The following is a 19,533-nucleotide window of genomic DNA, read 5'->3' on the forward strand; positions in this document are numbered from 1 at the left end:
GTCAAGTAGTCTCGCGAGATTGACGTGCGTGCTGCGTGTTTGACTGATGAGGTGCGCTCGACTCCAGAGTGACAACAAGAAGGAGTTTGTACGTTGTAGAAAGGGACCGAGACAAGGTAACTAAATCGTTTATTCTTTGAAACAAACTATCTGTTTTTGCACAATTTTAGCAGCTAACGGCACTCAAGCTGTCAAGATTTGCTGGCATTAAAACATTGTTCAACAAATCAAACCGTAACAATACAACCGTATGGAAACTACCTAAATCTCGATTTTGTTTTTTCTTTTTTCTTTTTTTCTTTTTCTTTTTCTTTTTTTTAAAGAGGTATTTCTTTCCACTATTATACAGCAAAATGTCAGTAGTTGTCAACTCAATGCATCTTACTATTTTATTGAGTCGTATGCACCTGTTCCCCCAAAATAATTACCAGAAAGTCACATAAAGTCACAGTAATGTTACTTGACGATTAAAATTACCATACAGCTGTGTATGTAGTACGTATTACGAAATGTGGTTTGTTTCCATTTTCTTTTGTAGCCGGAACTGGTTTCAAACAGATTGAGAGCATAGAACCCTCAAGCTATTTTAACATCTTTTTATTTTCTTTTTTTTTAAGGATAAACTTGAAACGTTAAGACATTATATTATATTGAATTTACAACCTTGTGATTTTGGAACTTTGTTGTGTTACAATTTTGAATACTACATTGCATTATTAACAACTTTATTCTTGTAATTATGGCTTCATTTTTAAAAATGAGAACTTTATTCTCAATATTTTTTATGTAATTTTAATATCTTACTTTCATAAAGTTACAAAAGGATATACTGATTTTAAATGACACTTTAATGAGAAGTCTAAATAAACACCAAAATGTTCAGTAAAAGGAAGCAAATCTGTAGTGTACATACGATATGTTGTCTGTCATGTTAATGTTTTTGTCTTGAGGGCGTGTTGAGCCTTTAACTTCGCTAACATCAGCATTGACAAGTTGCCAGCTTCAGGAATGTCATCCTGCAGCATTTCGAGCTCCCCACCGTGATGAATTCCTTCCTTGTCTCAAGCGGATTATTTTCATTAGATTGGTTAACGTGGCATGGCACAATATTCGTGCCCCTTCCCCGCCGATACAGCACTGCTCGACCCGTGTTCTACCAGGTTCTGTTTGTATTTTGTAGCGCTCCATTTCACTCCTTGCCCACAGTCTCCAATGTCAAAGTACGTCACAATGAACGCCAAGACATCTTTTGCACTTTGTCACAAAAACTAACACCTTGCACAATAGAAATAAAAAATAATTTTAGAAATTGTTCAAGTATTAAAATATATATATAAATTCCACAACTTATTTACATTCCACAATAGAAATTATTTTGGCATTACTGAATTTAAGAAAAATGCCGTCTCTGGTACACTCAGTTATGCAATGTACGTCACTAATGTGATCCCTCCCCTCCCCATTTATTCACAACAATCCTCACTTTGCTCAATAGATAACAATAACGGAGCTAAATTTGTCAGTGCCAAACTTGTTTTCACATTGCATGTGTCATATGATGTGCATGATCGTTCCTCGCGCAACTTAGTCACGATGCACAGTAGAAATAAATCCATCCATCCATTTTCTTGACCCCTTATTCCTCACAAGGGTCACGGGGGGTGCTGGAGCCTATCTCAGCTGGCTCTGGGCAGTAGGCGGGGTTATTACACCCTGGACTGGATGCCAGCCAATCGCAGCAATGAAAAATGTGATATATTTAATAGTCTCACCTCTTAGCAGTTATTCATGATAAACGTTACCTTGCACAATAGAATAACAAACCAAAAAAAGTGGACTTTCTTCCCTACTTTGTTGCTGCTGTTCTAAATCTTCTCAAAATTGTCTCTTGGCAGAACAACACGACGGGCCAATTGGCAGAGAATGGGACGTCCCGCCACGCTTTTGTCTATCGCCAGGGGACCGCGTCAGTGACGTCTTATTAGGCCCTTGACGCCCCTCCGGTGTTGGAGGGGTGAGACGGGAGACATTCTGAATGGTCCTCGCCCGCCCTGTTGAGGAGCTGTCGACCAATCGGTTTTGCATCGGAGTGAGTGTCACTTCCTCTCCCTGCCGCTGGCTGCTGCAGTCAATCAGCTTATTGTGCATGCGTGTGTGTACGCGTGAGCGTGTGTGTGAGTGCCAACCCCTCCCGTTTTCCTCTACCAAACAGCCGGCCCACCCTCCTTTGCACTCCCATCCCCCCCCACAACACACACACACTTGAGTGAATCAACACTCACACACTTGTGCCACATGAGGCCGTGCAGCGTGTCTGTGAGTCAGTGGAGAAACTTCGAGCAGCTTGTGCCTGTTTGTGTTTTCCATGCAGCGAGAACATCGAGGATCATCACAGACACACTGAAAAGTCTTCTTCACAAGGTTTGTATATTGTTGTTGTTTGTTTTGTATTTTGAGCATGAGGATGTACGTCTGCATTGGAACCAGTTGTCGTAAAAGCTCATTTTACTCACTGTGTATTTTTTGCGGGACTCCTCCACACTCACATGGAGCAACAATGGAATGCCAAATGGTTCAAATAAGGCAGAGTGCAACTAGAATGCCTGAAGGAAATATACAAGGGCTTTCATTAAATGATAGAGATAAATAATGAAATGAAGAGAAGAGATATTCTTATGCTTAAAAAAACTAAACACTAACGATGAGTTTGGTGTTGAAAAAGACGCATTTTGGGATGAACTATAGAGATTGAAGAAAAGCAGCAGAATTTCTTTCTAAATGGTAAATGTACTGTTTTCTATATAGAGCTTTAATTGCCCCATATGGTACCCAAAGCACTTTGCAATTTCTTGTGAAACCTGAATGAAGGCTTATTATAAACGACAACATTGTCTGGAAAATCTATTTTGAAACGCTTAATGCTAGCTTGAAACTCCGCTTTGAAACTGCCACCCAGCCTTGAAACTTTAGCCTTGGCTTGAAACCTTCATTTTATCAAAGTAGCGCTATTTTTAGCCGTGAATTGCATGACAACTACAAGTACAAAATAATTGTACCACATTGCAGTCAAGTGTTTAGCCTAGTCGCCCCGAACGTGCGATGTGACGAGTTCCATTCCCACCTTGTACATTTTTTAGTTGACTTAAATGTCTTTACGCAAATTGTATCCTGCTGCCTGATAACCCTTCCGAGGTTTATGGTTATGGTTAGGCTGGTAATGCCGATAGCCAGCCGAGTGGCAAAACAAAATGAAAACCATCAATTTCTATTGTGCTTTTCCACCTTTACCCCGGGTTTTCACTGGATGCGGTTGCGGTGCGGTTGCGGTGCGGTGCGTCTTGACTGCGTGCTCCGGACGGGTCAATTTTTTTGTCAATCCACACCGGCTCCGCACAGCTGCGGTCCGGCAGCTCCGTCGCCGCCCACTTCCCAACGTGTCTCGCGGGACCGCGCGCGCGCGATCATGTGGCATTTCACAACGACAAACATACAGAAAGTCTGCTCAACAGAGAAGCAGAAAGATATGAGATTCCATGCAGCATCCTTTTTTTGGTTGTCCTTGTAAAGTATATTAATAACGAGAGTCGGGTCAGTGCGGGTCCACTCTTTATTTCTGTCTTCCGCGTCCGGCTGCCGCTCAGTACGGCAAGCGAGACGGCCACAACAAGCAATCGCGAACATCAACCTCACAATACATTACAGTCCTTATAAAGCGGATGTGCCGTGTCATATATTATTTTGTGGTTTTCCACCTCCAATATAAACCTCTCCTCGTCCATGTTCGCTGGTGTCTAAACCGTGAATGAGCACATGGCCCGGCGGCGACGCCCACGTCACGTTTTGATGAAAAACTTGCGAAATAGGAGCTGGCGAGTGTTTTATTCTGAAAGGTAACCGGAAATTTATTTTGAAACTGCCTCGGTCTTCCTGTCCCGCTCGATGTGTTTTGTGCTAGCTTGCCATTTGCCGGAGGCCTACCGCTGCGGCGTCCGGCAAAAATAGAAAATAGGCTATCCTTGCGGAAGGCTTGCGGCACGCCGCAGGCCTTCCGCAGTCGACACGCAACGCACCCGCAAGCGGTGTAAACTGCACCATTCGAATGAATGGAATCTAATTGCTTGCGTCGCCGGACCGCACCGCAACCGCACCGCAACCGCATCCAGTGAAAACCCGGGGTTACATTCGTTCAACTACTGATGAAGCAGCATCAGGAGGAGCTGGCGGGTTCAGTCTCTTGCTCAAGCATGCTTGGATGCGGTCACGATGGCCCGGGATTGAACCCACGACTTGAGATTTACGAGATGACCACTCTCATCTTCTCTCTCGCTGAGTTGAGCTCATGGATGCTTTAAATGTCATCGGAGTTGCTGTTTTGTCAGCGTCTCCCTCGGCCTCCTGGAGAGCTGAGCTGAGCCCCCGATGGTTCTGGCTCGCCACTTGCATGACAAAACTTTAGAGATTGCTGCTTTCCATTGTGCATTTATATCAACAAAGCCTCGTCACCTGTGGCTCCTCTCGTTGTGCTCCTCAAAGCCACGCAATCTTTTGTCATTACACTCCAAAAACTCTTGGATCCTCATTCTGTTTGACCCAACTGAGTCTTTCAGTTTAAAACAACTCATAAATATTGGTCAGATCCTTTTACTTGGGTCAAAAATGGGGTCATTTTGTACAACAGAACCCCGGAAGCTGGGTCAAATTGACCTATAACGCGGATCGGTCCATTTTTGATACATAATTGGGTTACTTTTGACCCAAGTGTTTTTAGAGTGTATTTTAAACCGCTCTGAACAAATCTTGTATCCTACATGATGTAAATGACGGATTTCTTCTTGTCCTGTATTCATTTAGACGAAGTGATCTCCATCATGGAGGTGCCCAGCATGCCTCCACCTGTGCCCTTCCCCCGCACTATTTTGAATCGCCCTCTGCCTATGAACGAGCCACCGCCGGAACAAGAAAAGCTCCCGGAGGACAACGATCTGGAGGATGAGGCATTTAAAGAGGAGGAAGAAGAGGAGATTGCAGATGTAACGCTTTCCTCAGCGGAAGAGGTGGAAAAGATGGCGGAGGAGGAGAGGGCGGCGCAGAGGCAGCTGATGTCTATCCAGGAGCTGGTGGAGTCTGAAAGGAATTACCTGAGAATGCTGCAGGTCAGCACGGTGACCATCAGGGGGAATCTGCAAAAATTACAGGTACGGCATAACAATACATGCGTACAACAATACATGTAAAAAGAAATGCATATCAAATACACAGGAGCTCTCACAGCATGCAAAGTTCCTCTGTTTACGTAACAACTTATTCATACAAACTGGCCTCTACATCATCCGACATCAAGAGCCTAAATTGACACCCTAATCCGAGCTTCAAATACTAATTTGCAACATGTTTGACTCACTAAACCGTGTTTGAAACCCTAACCAGTCTTGAAACCCTGTTTTGAAACTCTGGTTTGAAACCCTGACATTGTCTTGAAATCATAACCCAAGTTTGAAATCCTTGTTAGGAAGCCCGAGGCCAAGTTCACATATAAGGATTTTCAAATCTTAAAAGATTGTATTTATTTGTTTATTTTTTATCCATACATGAAGATAAAAAAGGGCATTTAACAGTTTTAGCCATATTGTGTGTGAGGCGCTCTGATCTGTTAAGAGCTCCCCACAGAAAAAAAGACTTCTCTTCCACCACTGGTCAGGAATCCAGTCCAGTTCCGATACCGGTATCGGGAGAGGGCCCGATACCGCATTATAACAGTGGTATCGGCATCGGCGAATACTAACAAGTAACATGCCGATGCCATTTTTGCCGACGCTAATTTAGGACTTTGGATGCGGCATCTTGCATCTTGCTCGTGCACGACTTGATGATGTCCCCTTGAATGCTCTGAACCAATGGAAGGTCAGCTTTTTCACGTTGAAGGGGGAGGAAAAAACACAACTGCTGCTCATAGTCATCTGTCCCAATGATACCTGAAACAACACAGGAAAAAAGGAAGTGTGTTGTGACTTTTGAATTAGAAGTAAAAAAAATAAAAATAGGAATAGCAGAAAGAATAACAAAAGAGCAGAAGAAGATCATAGAAATCTTAACGAGTAGACGTTATCACTGTTGCTGATTTCCGTTCAACACATCAGCCGCTCGGCTGATTTTTGTCGCCTGTGTGGTCGTTAATCACGCTGGAGCCAATGAAAGGCGCCATGAAGCGTAATGGAATCTGACTTTAATGGAAACGATCACGTGTGATGGAAATGGTAGTCGACTCTGTGAGATTGAAGAAGATCAAAATGAGGAAGTGTGGCGCTGCGCAAACAGAAATAACATGCAGGATTGATTGCAAGTGTGATGTAAGAATTGGAGGGAATAAGCCAAAGATGGATAGCTGTGCTTGTAAAATAAGGAGTGAGGATGGAAATGTCATAAACATTGTAAATGGCGAAGAATGACCTCCTTTACACAATGTTGCCATTGTGCAGCATTGTTAAATGCTCAATTCCAGGCTTGTTTTCGGTGCACAGTGCAGATTGTTCAGTGTCTCACTGCTAAGTTTGCCTACTGTTGCTGCTGCTCTTATCAACAGCTATTGTTTCCTGATGACATTTCAGTGTCATCGAAAGGACAGCTTATTGTTGAAATGTGTGTACCATAAAAGTTGTTCTAATGTGCATATATGACAAACAATTGGACGATGCCAAGTATGAGACATTGTGTTACTGTATATAAGTAGTATAATTAAAAGACCATCTGATGCATTCTCTCTGAGTAGTCCAAGTAGGAACCTTGGAAAGGGCTGCAATACCCCAAAGTGTGAGCTTCAGATCAAAATGGACGTATTCCTGACGGGTGCTAGTGTGTCATTTTTGATGACAAATGTAAGTCATTTAAACTGTATTAATAATGATTGAACTCTGAACAATGTGTCATGAGCTATTTTTTTCCACTTTACAGAGGGAACCATTGAGTCTGTTTTAAGGAGGTTGTTTCTGCAACATTTTCATTTATTTATTGTTTAAAACTTTTTTCAATTGAATGTTTTTTTTGAGCGGGCCTTTTCTTGTCTCACAGTGTTTGTCTGTGTCATGTGTTGTCGGCAGCCTCCGTTGGCCAACCTGGACAGCATGTTCCTGCACGTGGAGGATGTCATGGACGTGTCCAGTCGACTCCTCAGTCTGCTGGATCAGAAGCAGCTCCAGCCCGAAGAGCCGCTCTTCCTGGAGGTGCTGTGTAAGTGGGAGCTCCACATCCGACACCTATTTCCTCCGCCCTTTTAACTTCACACTTCCTTTCCCTTGAAAGTGAAACAGACAACATCCCAGCTCGGGACAATCCCCGTGTAGATCCGTGAAACTGTCGAAACAGCTCAATTTCTGTTTTGGATGCTTCTGAAATGTGAAAGAAAATGCGGCAATACAGAATTCCTTTATTTATGATTGCACAGCTAACGTTATTTTGAACTGTAACCATCTGTGAACTATTAAAATGATCCAAGGACACTTCCTGTTATCGTGGAGTTACACGGACATTATCATTAGCTCACCGCTAAAATGTGGGAGTAGAAGTTAAATCTGTCTTTGTATTACTTTCAGTTCAAAAATGTTTTCCTACCATACCAATCCTGAGACCACAGAGAGTACAAAAATAACTACGCAGAGCTCCCAACTGTCATGGATAGTCTGTATTTTGCTACAGAAATCACTTGCCACGAGCTCGTTACCCCCGTAACATTGATTGCTCCGGATATTTAATAACATCAGAGACTCACATCGCTCAAACAGGTTGAAAATCACCAGACAACAGACAAAATACGGACACTGGCAATTCACAACTACCCATGAATTGCCAGAAAAGAGCCCAATTCCTGACTCAGACATTGCCATAATATTATTGTTGGACAGTTCAGCGGTACAAATGGGGTATTAAATCTATCCGTATACAGCATCTGTTCAAAAGTCATTTCCAACATGAACAATCAGTGGACCTCCAACTCACTTGTCTGACTTTGTAACAGGCGACGCTTTCCTCAGCCTGTCCTCCGATATCGAGGCGGCCTACAAGGAGTACCTGGCCAACTACAACCGCGTCACCCTGGTGGAGAACTCCTACAAACAGAAGGAGGCGCTGTGGGACCAGATTGTGGAAGTCATCAAGACATCAGCGTAGGTTGTGAAACATTCTCAAGCCAAACGTTGATGACTCAAATGTTTGATTCCACAGACCGGAAGTGAATGCCAGCTCGCTGAGCTTCTTCCTGGTGATGCCCGTGCAGCGTATTGCCCGCTACCCGCTCCTCCTGCAGACAATCCAGAAGCACATCGGCGCAGGGCACCCGGCGTCCACGCTGCTGGAAAAGACAGCCCGCACCTCCATCGCCATAAACTGCCGCATCAACGAGTACAAGCGCTTCCGGGAAGTTGGTGAGAAGCGCTTGAAATGTCTCAGCACATCCGAGATCAGCCAACCGGATGATTGTGAGCGCTTTGTCTGTGCCTTGCGTCCTCACAGCCGACAAGTACAAGAAGAGCGAGACGTTGAGCATTATGGACAAGGTCAACCGCTTGAGCTCGCACAGCATCGCTAAGAAAACCGCCAGGATTGGACGGTTCATCAAACACGAGACCGGCATGGTTGCCAAGGTAACACACACATCAAAAACATGCTTTTTAGACAAAGATAATACGACTTACATTCCTCTTTCCTACATGTTTACCTTTAAAAGATGCTATTAAATACTAAAGCATTAGATTTCTACATTTTATAATGTATAATGTACTAAACTGCAGACAACGACAAAGCTGCGACCACCACTAAACATTCGCAACTAGTGTGAGCAGCGCTGGAGGCAATATTATTATATTTGTATTGACTTTTTAAATTGAACACATTTATTCGCTGATTTTTTTCCCCAATTATTATTATTTTAATTATCTATCCACTTTACACGATAATTCTTGTATCTATCAGACATTTCTTTCGTCTTTTGGAGTCAAGGAAAAAAACAAGAGTATGTGTTTTGTTGTAATATTATTCTACATTTATATTCATAAATAATATAAAATATAAAACTTGATTATGTTACGGCTGCAGTTTTTGTCATGTCTCTTAATATGCAAGAACATGTAAATGCTCTTGAAAGTTAATTAAATACAAAGAAACAATTCAATCAGCAACATTAATGACACGCAGCGAGGAGGTAGGACTCAGACGCAGAGTGTAAGTTGGCCAACAAGGCTGCAGCTTTAATCAATTGAACCAAAAAACACCTCTCAAGGAGGAAAAAAAGGCAGAACAAAAAGAGTTCCAAACTGGAGATAAAACAAGGGCACTCAAAAACAGGGACAACTCAAGGCGCTCCGCTAGGGAGGAAAACGAGGGGCAAACTAAGGACGCAAGACAAGGCAAGGCTAGGCTAGACATCGAACAAGGACTGTGGATCAAGGACTGTGAGGACGCTTCCATGCACTGAAATGTGACACTTCGGCACTGAGGGGAGGAATCAGGTGGCTTTTATGTCCGGGTTGATTGGGAACAGGTGGTGGTGATCATGGGCGTGGACCGGTAATCAGTGAGCTGCAGGAAGGGTAAGTGACCTGGGGTGAGATGAGAGTTAGTAATTTCAAAATAAAACAGGAACCTGACTGTGACAAATAAAAGCATGACCCGCCACTCTGGTGGCGGCGTGACAATTAAACTGATTTATGCTGATTTATATCTCATGTCGATCTCTTCGTATACACGATTCAACGCAAATATCAATGTGTGCTGCAATATGATTCAAATACAGTACATTTTAAAATGTAACAATTTATTTGAGTTTAAACTAAAAGGGATTTTCCACTTCACATTGGTTTTCATTGCACCCTAATCAACAAAAACGTCATGTATCTAGCTGAAGTATACGTTTTTTGTTTTTTTATCTGAACTTGCCAAGTATGTGTTTTGTTGTGTTTTTGCAGCTAGTGGATGAGGAGTTTGACGCACTAGAAGGCGTCTTTAATGTCCTCGATCATGGCATCTTGCAGCTACTGGACAACGTGGAGCTCTACCTCCACCACCTCCAGGTACCTTCACCCTGCTGGAGCAACATAACGCGTTGACTTGCTCGCCGTCATCCATCTTCGCTATCTTCTTTTTTTGGTCGTCAGACTTTCTTGAACTGCAAGACGGAGGAGTTTGACCTGGACATGGACGGTGAGAAGGCCCCCGTTTGCTATAAGGAGATCACCACTGGACTCAGGCAGTGGATTCTACCTGAATTTGTGAGTCATTCGCCAGCGTCCACTCAAATCACTTCAAGAATGTTGCTGATGATTGATGTTGTCACTGTTGGCCTCGCAGGAAAAGAGGATGAGGACGTTGATCCACAAGCCTCTGTGTGCGCTCCGTGACCTCTTGGCAGGTCCGAGGAATCTGATCCGTAAGAGGTTGCATAAGCTGCTTGACTACGAAGGGATCGAGGCCAAGCCTACTCTGAGTTACGAGGAGCAGGACATTGCCAACACGTATCGGTGAGGACTGGCAAAGCGTCTTTTGTGCCATGTTCCACTCAGATGCAAAGATCCTTCACGATTTACAAGGTCTAAATTTCATAGCAATCGGATAAAATGCATCTGCCAGTCGACAATGTCTTTGTTTTCGCTTGGCTTTTGCTGTTCTTTTATTTTTTCTTTGTTCAACTTAATAGTGTTGCTAATGGAAAGTGGCAAGAACAATTTTGTCTTTGAAGGACACAATGAAAGAGGCAAGAGCCAAAATGGCCCGAAACTGGATGCTTCAAGCCAAATTGTTGGACTTTCTACTTTTGTTGCTATAAGTGAAAATCATATGGCTCCTAACATACGTTTTATGCAGGACGATGAACACGTTGCTGCTTAATGAGCTTCCCAAGTTGAACAGTTTAGCGCTGCAGATGATCTGGAGCATGCTGGGAACGTTCAGTTGCCTACACAGAGACCTTGCCTCCGACTTGGAGCAGCTCTTCCGGAGCTTCGCCCAACAGGTATCCGGCCCAAATACGAGTCATTGCCGTTGAGGATCATTTGAGACCTGATCCCATCATGCCTTTCATCTCTTCCCAGCTTGCTCACAGTTCTTTCGACACTCGTGTATTCTGGGAGTGGGCGGAGACGGCAGCGCTCGAAGGGGCAAGGAGGCTGGAAACTTTGGCTCAAAGTGTGGAGGAGACGCTATTGCGGCCCACTTCTCAGGTCGCTACCCAACTTTGTGTACCGACAAACAAGACTCAGTCACTGGCTCATTGGACAAGCCGCGCCGCGTCACAAGTGACGTATTTCTCTTGACCCGTCAGCCCCTGAACTCGTCCTCGCAGCAGCGGCTCCAGCAGCTGACCGCCAAGCACAGCTCCGACAAGATCTACCAGGTGGTGAGCGCTGTGGTGGGCAGCCGCGACCTGGACCTCAACCTCGCCAAGGGGGAGCTCGTGGCCGTCATTAGCCAGGCAGACACCCGCCGAGACAAACGCAGGTGGCTCGTGGATGCCGGAGGTGAGGGACTGGATGCCGACCGGACAGTACAACATATGATCACACTCGCAGCTAATGTTTACAGCGTTCCTTTTATTTTCTCTCGCGTTATCTTTATAGGAATTGTTTAGGAGGTGGATTATAATAAAAAAACAATATTCAATATTCATTAGTGCCTCAGAACCTAACGCCGCTGTTGTATCAAGCTGTGCCTAATAAACTGACTGGTGCGGTTGCGTTTGTGAGCCGCAGGCCCACGAGGCTATGCGCCAGCCTCCAGGTTGATCCGCTATCACCAGGCGGAGGAGGAGCCGCCGCCATCGCCTCATCTGAGCCTCCCGCAGGATGCCGACGTCATCAGAAGACACTCGTACACGGCAGAGCTCCCGCACACGAGCGCGAGAGCGGCCGGGGTGGCGTTCAGCCAACCATGTTTCCAGGTGACGACACGCAAACTCGCACCACTATTTCGTACAAGTTATTTCACGTACTGCTGTTTGCACTGATATGCAATATTTGACCAGTTGCATCATCACCTTGCATAAATAAATGCTCACCCCCCCCAAAAAAACTCCTCCCTTTCCCCCTTTCAAGCAGACTTGGTATCTGTAAAGATTATGCTCCTTCATGATGGAGTTAAGTGACACAGCTTTACTTTATATGTACTCTTGTCTATGGTAATACTTGTCGGCAGGGTGCTGCTCACAGCAGCGATACGTGAATAACTGTATCTATAGGATCATCAAAAAGGGTGCAGAAAGTACTGTCTGAAATAGTGAAAAATTGTATAACGCTATATCTCCACAATTGAATACGACATAGTTCATAGTAATTATGTATCGTGTTTAGAAACAAATCTCTAAATTCACTTTACAGGGTCTATAAGAACGAGCCAGGAAACATGTCAATAGTTCTTATTATGAAAAGAATACAATACATACAAATACCCCCCCAAATAATTCCTATAATAGTCGGCTAGGTGAGTCAATACAACACCCCCCCCAGCTATTAGAATACATAATCATGGCATGAATGCAGCCATATTTGATTATAGTGCTGTCAATAATATCATTCATTAGAGTCATTATAACACCAGCAAAAATGAAATGTTGTGACAACCGTGTGTGTGTGCGTGTTTGCTTGAGTGATGTGTTGTTGCGAGCGTGTATGCTGCAGCAAGCGCATCAATCTGTCACATGACCACACGTGCGTCCGCTGTGTTTTGTGACAAGTGTGCGTGTGTCTGTTATGTTTTTCTGATATTAATGCAGTATAGGAGTGTGTGAGTTGTCAAGGTTTGTAAATGCGTGTGATAGTTTGTGTGAACGCGTACACGACAGAGAGAGTGACAATAAGGGGAGCGCAATATCATAAGATGCGTCGCTGTGTGCGTGTGCATGTGTAATGCGCTTCCTGACCGCCTGTCAAAATGACTGAAGGTTCAGGTGACCTCCTCCAGGCGTCCCTGAGCCGCCTCCTATAAATGACATCCACAATTCGAGGTCACGTGATCGCGATAATCATGATGAAGACTTCATTTCAGCTAACAGGGCCGTTGAGTCATCCCCAAATCACTGGCAGGGAGAAAATAACATTTTGGGGGCCGTCGACAAGGTTGCGGACAGCCACTCAGCAAAATGCTAATTAGCCGCTACATGTCACTTGATGTTGTTACTGCTGCAAGACTTTGTAATGACATCGAGATGGCCACCAAATTCAGCAAGGGCAGCGGCTCATTGGCACATTAGCTTATCAAGTGCAAAGTTAGGAAAAGTCGATCCATGTTAAGAAGCTGCTTAAAAGAAGACAAAAACTGTGAAAAAGAGAGTTAAACGCAAGCAAAACAAAAAAGTCTAACCCGAGTGAATACGAGTCAGAAACCAAGTGAGTAACTAGTGTTACAAGTTCAAAACAAGTCAGAATACAAGTAGAAAACAAACAAAAAAAACACATTCAAAACCAATTACAAAAACACCTAAAAAGCTAATCAAATGGAAAAGTTAAAAAAAATAATTAAAAAAAAACACAAAGTTGCATTGCAGTAGCATTGCTCACGCGCCTGACGTGTCAACAGGTGTATGCGGCGTACGGCTTCACGGCACGAGGGAACCACGAAGTTTCGGTGGCGGCAGGCGAGCCGGTGCGCGTCCTCGAGCCTCACGACAAGCGCGGGAACCGCGAGTGGAGCCTGGTGGAGGTGCGAGGCCGGCAAAGGGGCTACGTACCCTCCAACTACCTCGCCGTGGCGCCCGTCGCCGGCGCCGCGGCCGCCCGCCAGCCTACCTGCTGGCACACCGGCGGCGACGGCGGCGCCCCTACGAAAGGTTAGCCGACGTTGTCAGCCGTAACCAAACATGGGAGATGTTTGTCAAAGACGCACAAAACAAAACGCTAGTTAGGACTAATAGAGAACCAGTTGAGATCAAAAGTCAAAAACAGTCAAAATCATGGAAATATTTTCAAATGAAAACAGCCAAAACTAAGTTAATACCAGTCAAAGAAAAGAACAAATAAAAAACAGATATTCCAGTTAAAGAAAAAAAAGAAAAAGTTAAATAGTCAAAACTTTGAGAAAAAACAAGTCAAAAACCATCAAAATCTCAGTCAAAAAATTGTCAATGTCCAAAAACCGTTAAATAAGTCAAACTGTAACATATTTTTCTTGGTTTTTAAGTCATTTAGGCTCGTTCTTGACTCGGTTTTCGATGGTCTTGACTTTTTTTTTTTACTTCTCAAATTCGCTCTTGATTTTTCTTGACTAACTTGGGTTTTCACTTTCTTTTGGTATATTTTCCCTTTTTTGACTGTTTTTCATTTTGTTTTGGTCTATTTTTGACTAGGTTGTTCCCGGTTTTACCTCTTTTTGTTTTGTTTTTTAATTGTCTTTGCTTTTTACTTCATCACTGTTTTAAGCCAATTCTGGACTTGGTTTTTCAATGGTCCTTGAAAGATTTTTTTTTTTTTACTATAATCTTTTCATTTGTACATGGTTCTTTTTTTTTTTCTTTTTTTTTTTTAAACTGTTATTGACTGGTTCTTGACTTTTTGACTTTGTTCTGGATTAGTTTTTTGTTGTTGTTTTTTTTGCTCTGAAAGTGTGTATTATTTTTGCGCACAAATGTCCACATCTCTCGAATCGTACAAAAGTGTCGGACTTGAGAGGTCCTGCTGAAGTTTAACAAGTGGGAAGAGGTCCGCAAAAACATTCCGGACTTCCCCCGAAACCTCCTCAGTGGCGAGTTTGTTGGAGTGGGCAGGCTGCATGTGTTGCTAACCAGCTCGCGGCTACGCTGGCGTCACTGCAAGGACACTGAAGGACGTGATGCTGTTTGTTGGCCTCTCACATGACTGTCACATGACTGTGAAGAGTTGCTGCAGTTGCAAAATGAAGGAAAGAACATTTGCCTTCTCTGTGCACTTTGTCTTTGTTTTATTTGATTTTTAGCTTGTTTTTTTCATGTCATAACATTACTGTAACTAAAAAAAAACTGTCAGCATTTGGTAGGACTAAAATTGTAACCAGTGGTGCCAACTTGTGGCTTTTTCGAGATCCGAGTCTCCATTCGGCTGATGTGTGAGCGACAGAGCGCAAACTTGAAATACCAACAAAAGTTAGCCAAATAGTCAACAATGAATCATTACGGGCATTTGAGCTATTTAATGTCACTCTCAGCTGAAGCTTACTGTCAAACTAAACATAAAAAAAGACATGTATACATATTATATTTAAAACACGCACATAGCTTAAGTCCGCCTAACGAAATGCGAACAAACCATGCAAAATTCCATTGACTCATATGCAGAAGCAGTACGCATATTTATTTGAAAAGGAGCAACATATGTAGACAGATAATATAATTATCACAGATGTAGCGTAATCACTTGAGAATAGCATTGTAGCATTTTTTATTTATTTATTTTATTTAAAAACAAACAAAAAAAATCCCAAATCCAGGGTGTGTAATATCCGCACAACAGTTCATGCACAATGAAGAAAATTTGTCACATTGTATAAATGTTTACCGGTACTTTAGGGGCTGTTTGGCGCATGTGCAGAATTAGGCATTTTGTTAATCATACTTAAATTTCTTTGAAAAAGCAAGAAAATAGAAATGACTATGCAGACAATACTTCAGTTTTTGAGCATCGATACTATGGATACTATGTTGTGACTTGCCGGTTGCTAGGCAAGATGATCTTGATTCCCACTCTCCAAAGCTGCGACTCAACTCTCTACCAGTAGAGGGCGCTAATAGACTGTGAAATGGTCATTAAGAGTTTGAATACAGTCCATATTTGGATGTAAGGTCGACTGGTAAAGTCTTGTGTGTGTGTGTGTGGACCTTTGTAAAATGGCCACAAATATGGCACCCACATAGGTGTAATTTTGAGATTGCGTGTGAATGAAAATGTTTTTGGCAAACAGTTCAGTGTGTACCCCGCCTACTGCCTGAAGCTATCTGGGATAGGCTCCAGCACCTCCATAGCCCTTGTGAGGAATAAGCGGTTAAGAAAATGGATGGATGGACTTATTGGACTTATCCCCCAAGTCCTACAGACAAGGTAACAAGGGGGTGTAATTATGATTACATTATTTATCCTTAACGACAAATGCCGAATAATATTACAGCTTCAGTCATGTAAAGTAGCAAGCAATAGAAGTACAGTACTGTTCTTCATTAGTCTGCATGACTGTAATACACTGCCTCCTTGTGGTCAAGGCAGCACTCCAGAACGAGCAGCACAATGAATTGTTCAATAATGATGCAAAATAAACTAAAAATAGTTTTGATATTGCAATAAATAAATTACAAATACAGAGCTAAGGTATGATATTGTAAATAGTTTAGTCACTCTGGTATATTAATAACATTACTGCATGTATGTATGTATGTAAATTGCCAGTATTAACACAAGCGTATTGTGCTCTGGTTTTGTATATACAGTATGTAGTATTGTTTTATGTGTTTTTTGTTTTTTTTTAACTGTTGTGTTTGATGATTAACTTATTGGAGACATTTCACGTGTCCATCTTGTCCAATGTAGCAGCATAATAATGCTAAAGATTCTTCAATAAAGCTTCAAAATGTCAAATTGTGTCAAATGAGTTTATATGTGCATCCATCAAGTATGACGGCCTTTAAGAATAGATTAAAAAAAACTACACTACTACTTACTTGTATGCAGTTCACATGTATTAGCTACAAGATAAAAACATGCTAATGCTGAGCTAACAAGGCCAAAAAAGGGCTTCTAGTGTCAATGTTTGTAAAAAGCTTTTCTGCATTTCTGTGATCAAGAGTCGTGGAGTTTGAGTTTTCATTTTGTCCATAACTAGCTATCAACCAATCAGCACAAATGTTTGCCATCAGTTTGTCATGTTTATGTTCTGATTTCCTGGTTTTCCCTAGTCTCGTTAAGCCTTTCCATGTCCACCTGTGTTTACCTGCCCGTCCTCATGTGCCAACCAATCAGCACCCCCTTCCACTTGTGTCTTGCCCAGCTGTGTCTCGTCGTGTGTAATTAGTGTGTGTATTTAGTTATCGGTTTTCGTGTCAGTGTTTGTCGGTTCGTTATTCTTGTTTCCCCACGTTCATGTTGTCATAGTTTAGTCGGCTCCTGCATAGTTTTTTTTTTTTTTTCTCGTCGGTATTTTGTTATTCCTTGTCACCAAGCCTGTTTGCCACTTTCGTTTTTTGTTGAATGAAATTTACTCCTTTTGAGCACCTCTGACTCGTCCGCCTCCTGCATTTGGGTCCACCACCACACTTCCTAGTTCCTGACACAGTTGGTCTACCTCAAATAATATCACAACCATTTGATAGAGGCTCATATTAAAATAAATAAATTCAACAATTTTTTTTTTTTAAAGGAACATTTTTTTGGGGTTGTTGAAGGGTTGAAAAAAATCTTAGTACAATATTTGTTTTTTGAATTTATTGTGATCAAATTCATTTGAAATAAAGTGTTTTTATCAAAGTAAGCCATTTTGCATGAAATACAAAAGGTATTGGTAAAATATTCTTTTTTCATTCTACTTAATAATTCTTTAATTCAACAAATGCATGAATTGTTTCATGAGTAAAATAGACCATTTTACATTAAATACAAAAACCAATCTTTGTATTGCCTGTATTTTATGACATTACGTAATTGTAAATCTAGCATATAAAATCACAAAATGCACAAACATTTTATTGTTAATTATGATAAATTGATGACAATTGAAAATTGTCACGAAATATTTGTCTTGTTAAAATAAGCACATATTTATTTGACTTCACATTTGAATTGTTTTTCCCTTAGCTCCACTTAGCTATAGTCTACTTGTTGATTTTTGATTGTTATTTCTTCCTGTATGTGTCCGCTATGTTATCTTATTGTTCTGCATGTAGCTAAGATGTGAACTTGTGAGACCTGCTGCACCACAAACCAGATTTTGTCTGCTCCGATTCCGCCACATTCATGCTGAGCTTTGGCGTGGATTTCAGGAAGCGCCTTACCTGTGTGGGACAAAATGGAGCACTGCTGTGTTGGCCTCACTCGGAACGAGCTTGAGTTGGTAGTCAACCTGGACAATAATAGTTTGCTCTGTCTGCTGGTGTTTTTTGTAAAGGCGCAGTGTCGATCTAGTCTGTGGATTGTCTCAGTTGTTGAAGGTGGCAGTTGCAACATGTGGATTGTTTGTGTTGCCACTTTGATCGCATGTGTGCACTTTTGCAGTATGAGTGTGTGATTTGTTCCTTCATCATCAGTCATTTGATGTCAAATGTCTTCAGGCATCTGCTGGCCCCTGCTTGACTGCAGATGAACTGTTTGTTTGTTTGTTTGTTTGTTTGTTTGTTTGTGCGTGCGTGCGTGCGTGCGTTCATGCAGCAGAAACTTGCATGTGTGTAACAGTAACACATCTCCGCCTATAAATATGTTGCCCTCCAGCTGAAAGCAGGCTAAAAATAGAACTTGTCTCTTAGAACCGCCCCCTCGTGGTGTGCAGCAGAAGTGCATCGACTTGATTTTCAACTGCAGTCAATGAATTCTTTGCGGATGGTCTTTAAAGATGAAAAGTTATCACCGCCATCATTTGTTCATGACGAGTCCATTTGTATTGCAAATTGTGCACGAGTGTCTGCGTGCAGAAAGAAAACGGTTGAACAAATGTTGCTCATGGAAGCCTCTGGGTGGCGGCCAACCATCTGTACCACTGCGTGCGTGTGCGTGTGCGTGCGCGTGCGTGCGTGAGCGTGTGGTTGAAAGCTGTAGGCGGGGTTACCGTTGGTTTGGGGAAAAAAAAAATAATTCAATTTTAGTTGTCTCGTGGATTTATTTTCTTTTTGAATCCAGTAATAATTTCATTGCCTAAATTGCCCAATTTGCTTTTTTTTTCTTTTTTTTTTAAATAATTTGCAGCCCTCAATATATGGTTTGAGGAGGCTTTAATATGCACTAATAATAATAATAATACTAATGTATTTGTTTTTCTATTTCTATTCTGACTGAGGGAATCCCAATCTCCCAAAACATCCAAAGTGGCAACTCCTCCACTCAGCATGTTTAAGCTCCCTCGAGCGCCCTCTGCTGACAGCCCCGGACGTCTGTAAGGAGATCACAAAACTGCAAGCGGCGGCATGTGGGAGGCTTGATGCAGTTTGACATGTGTACCACTAAGTGTAAGAATCCGGTGCACTGCAGCCCTGTCAGTGCACATCTGTCACCTCACCAAACATCTGTACACTGTTTGCATGCTTGTCTTTGTCTATGTGGACTCCCATGCAGGAATTGGACACGCTTACACGCAACAAAATAACGGACTGACTCGCCAATGAACATTCGAACAACCTAAATAACTACTGTAGGTAAAACTAGTTAGCTGACTACAAATAAAGTAAGTCACCTACTAACTAGCTGACTGGCTGACTAACCAAGTAACTGACTACTAGTGATCAACTTTAGCCTCATGTTTTGCACTTAGCGAAGGTCAAATAAAACGAGGTACATCTTGTCTTGTATTGTTTTGTGTTCAGTTCACTTCCAGCCACAGTATTTTTTTGACCTT

General features: G+C 42.4%; 1 protein-coding gene across 2 annotated transcripts; it reads left to right on the forward strand.

Annotated features, from left to right (window-relative positions):
* Positions 1-3: 3 nt before the first annotated feature.
* Positions 4-16,574, forward strand: arhgef37 (Rho guanine nucleotide exchange factor (GEF) 37). Of its 2 annotated transcripts, XM_077532320.1 has the most exons (16): positions 4-116; positions 1,896-2,089; positions 2,372-2,421; positions 4,852-5,195; positions 7,095-7,224; positions 8,009-8,156; positions 8,215-8,414; positions 8,503-8,633; positions 9,954-10,058; positions 10,143-10,256; positions 10,336-10,505; positions 10,849-10,996; positions 11,076-11,204; positions 11,306-11,501; positions 11,733-11,920; positions 13,555-16,574. In XM_077532320.1, the coding sequence occupies exons 4-16, from the start codon at positions 4,869-4,871 to the stop codon at positions 13,807-13,809; spliced, it is 2,241 nt and encodes a 746-aa protein (XP_077388446.1). In that variant the 5' UTR covers positions 4-116; positions 1,896-2,089; positions 2,372-2,421; positions 4,852-4,868; the 3' UTR covers positions 13,810-16,574. The 2 variants fall into 2 exon arrangements, with proteins under 2 accessions (XP_077388446.1, XP_077388447.1); XM_077532321.1 differs by lacking the exon at positions 2,372-2,421.
* Positions 16,575-19,533: the final 2,959 nt, after the last annotated feature.

This window comes from Festucalex cinctus, chromosome 9 (assembly GCF_051991245.1).
Source record: "Festucalex cinctus isolate MCC-2025b chromosome 9, RoL_Fcin_1.0, whole genome shotgun sequence".
Lineage (NCBI taxonomy): Eukaryota > Metazoa > Chordata > Actinopteri > Syngnathiformes > Syngnathidae > Festucalex > Festucalex cinctus.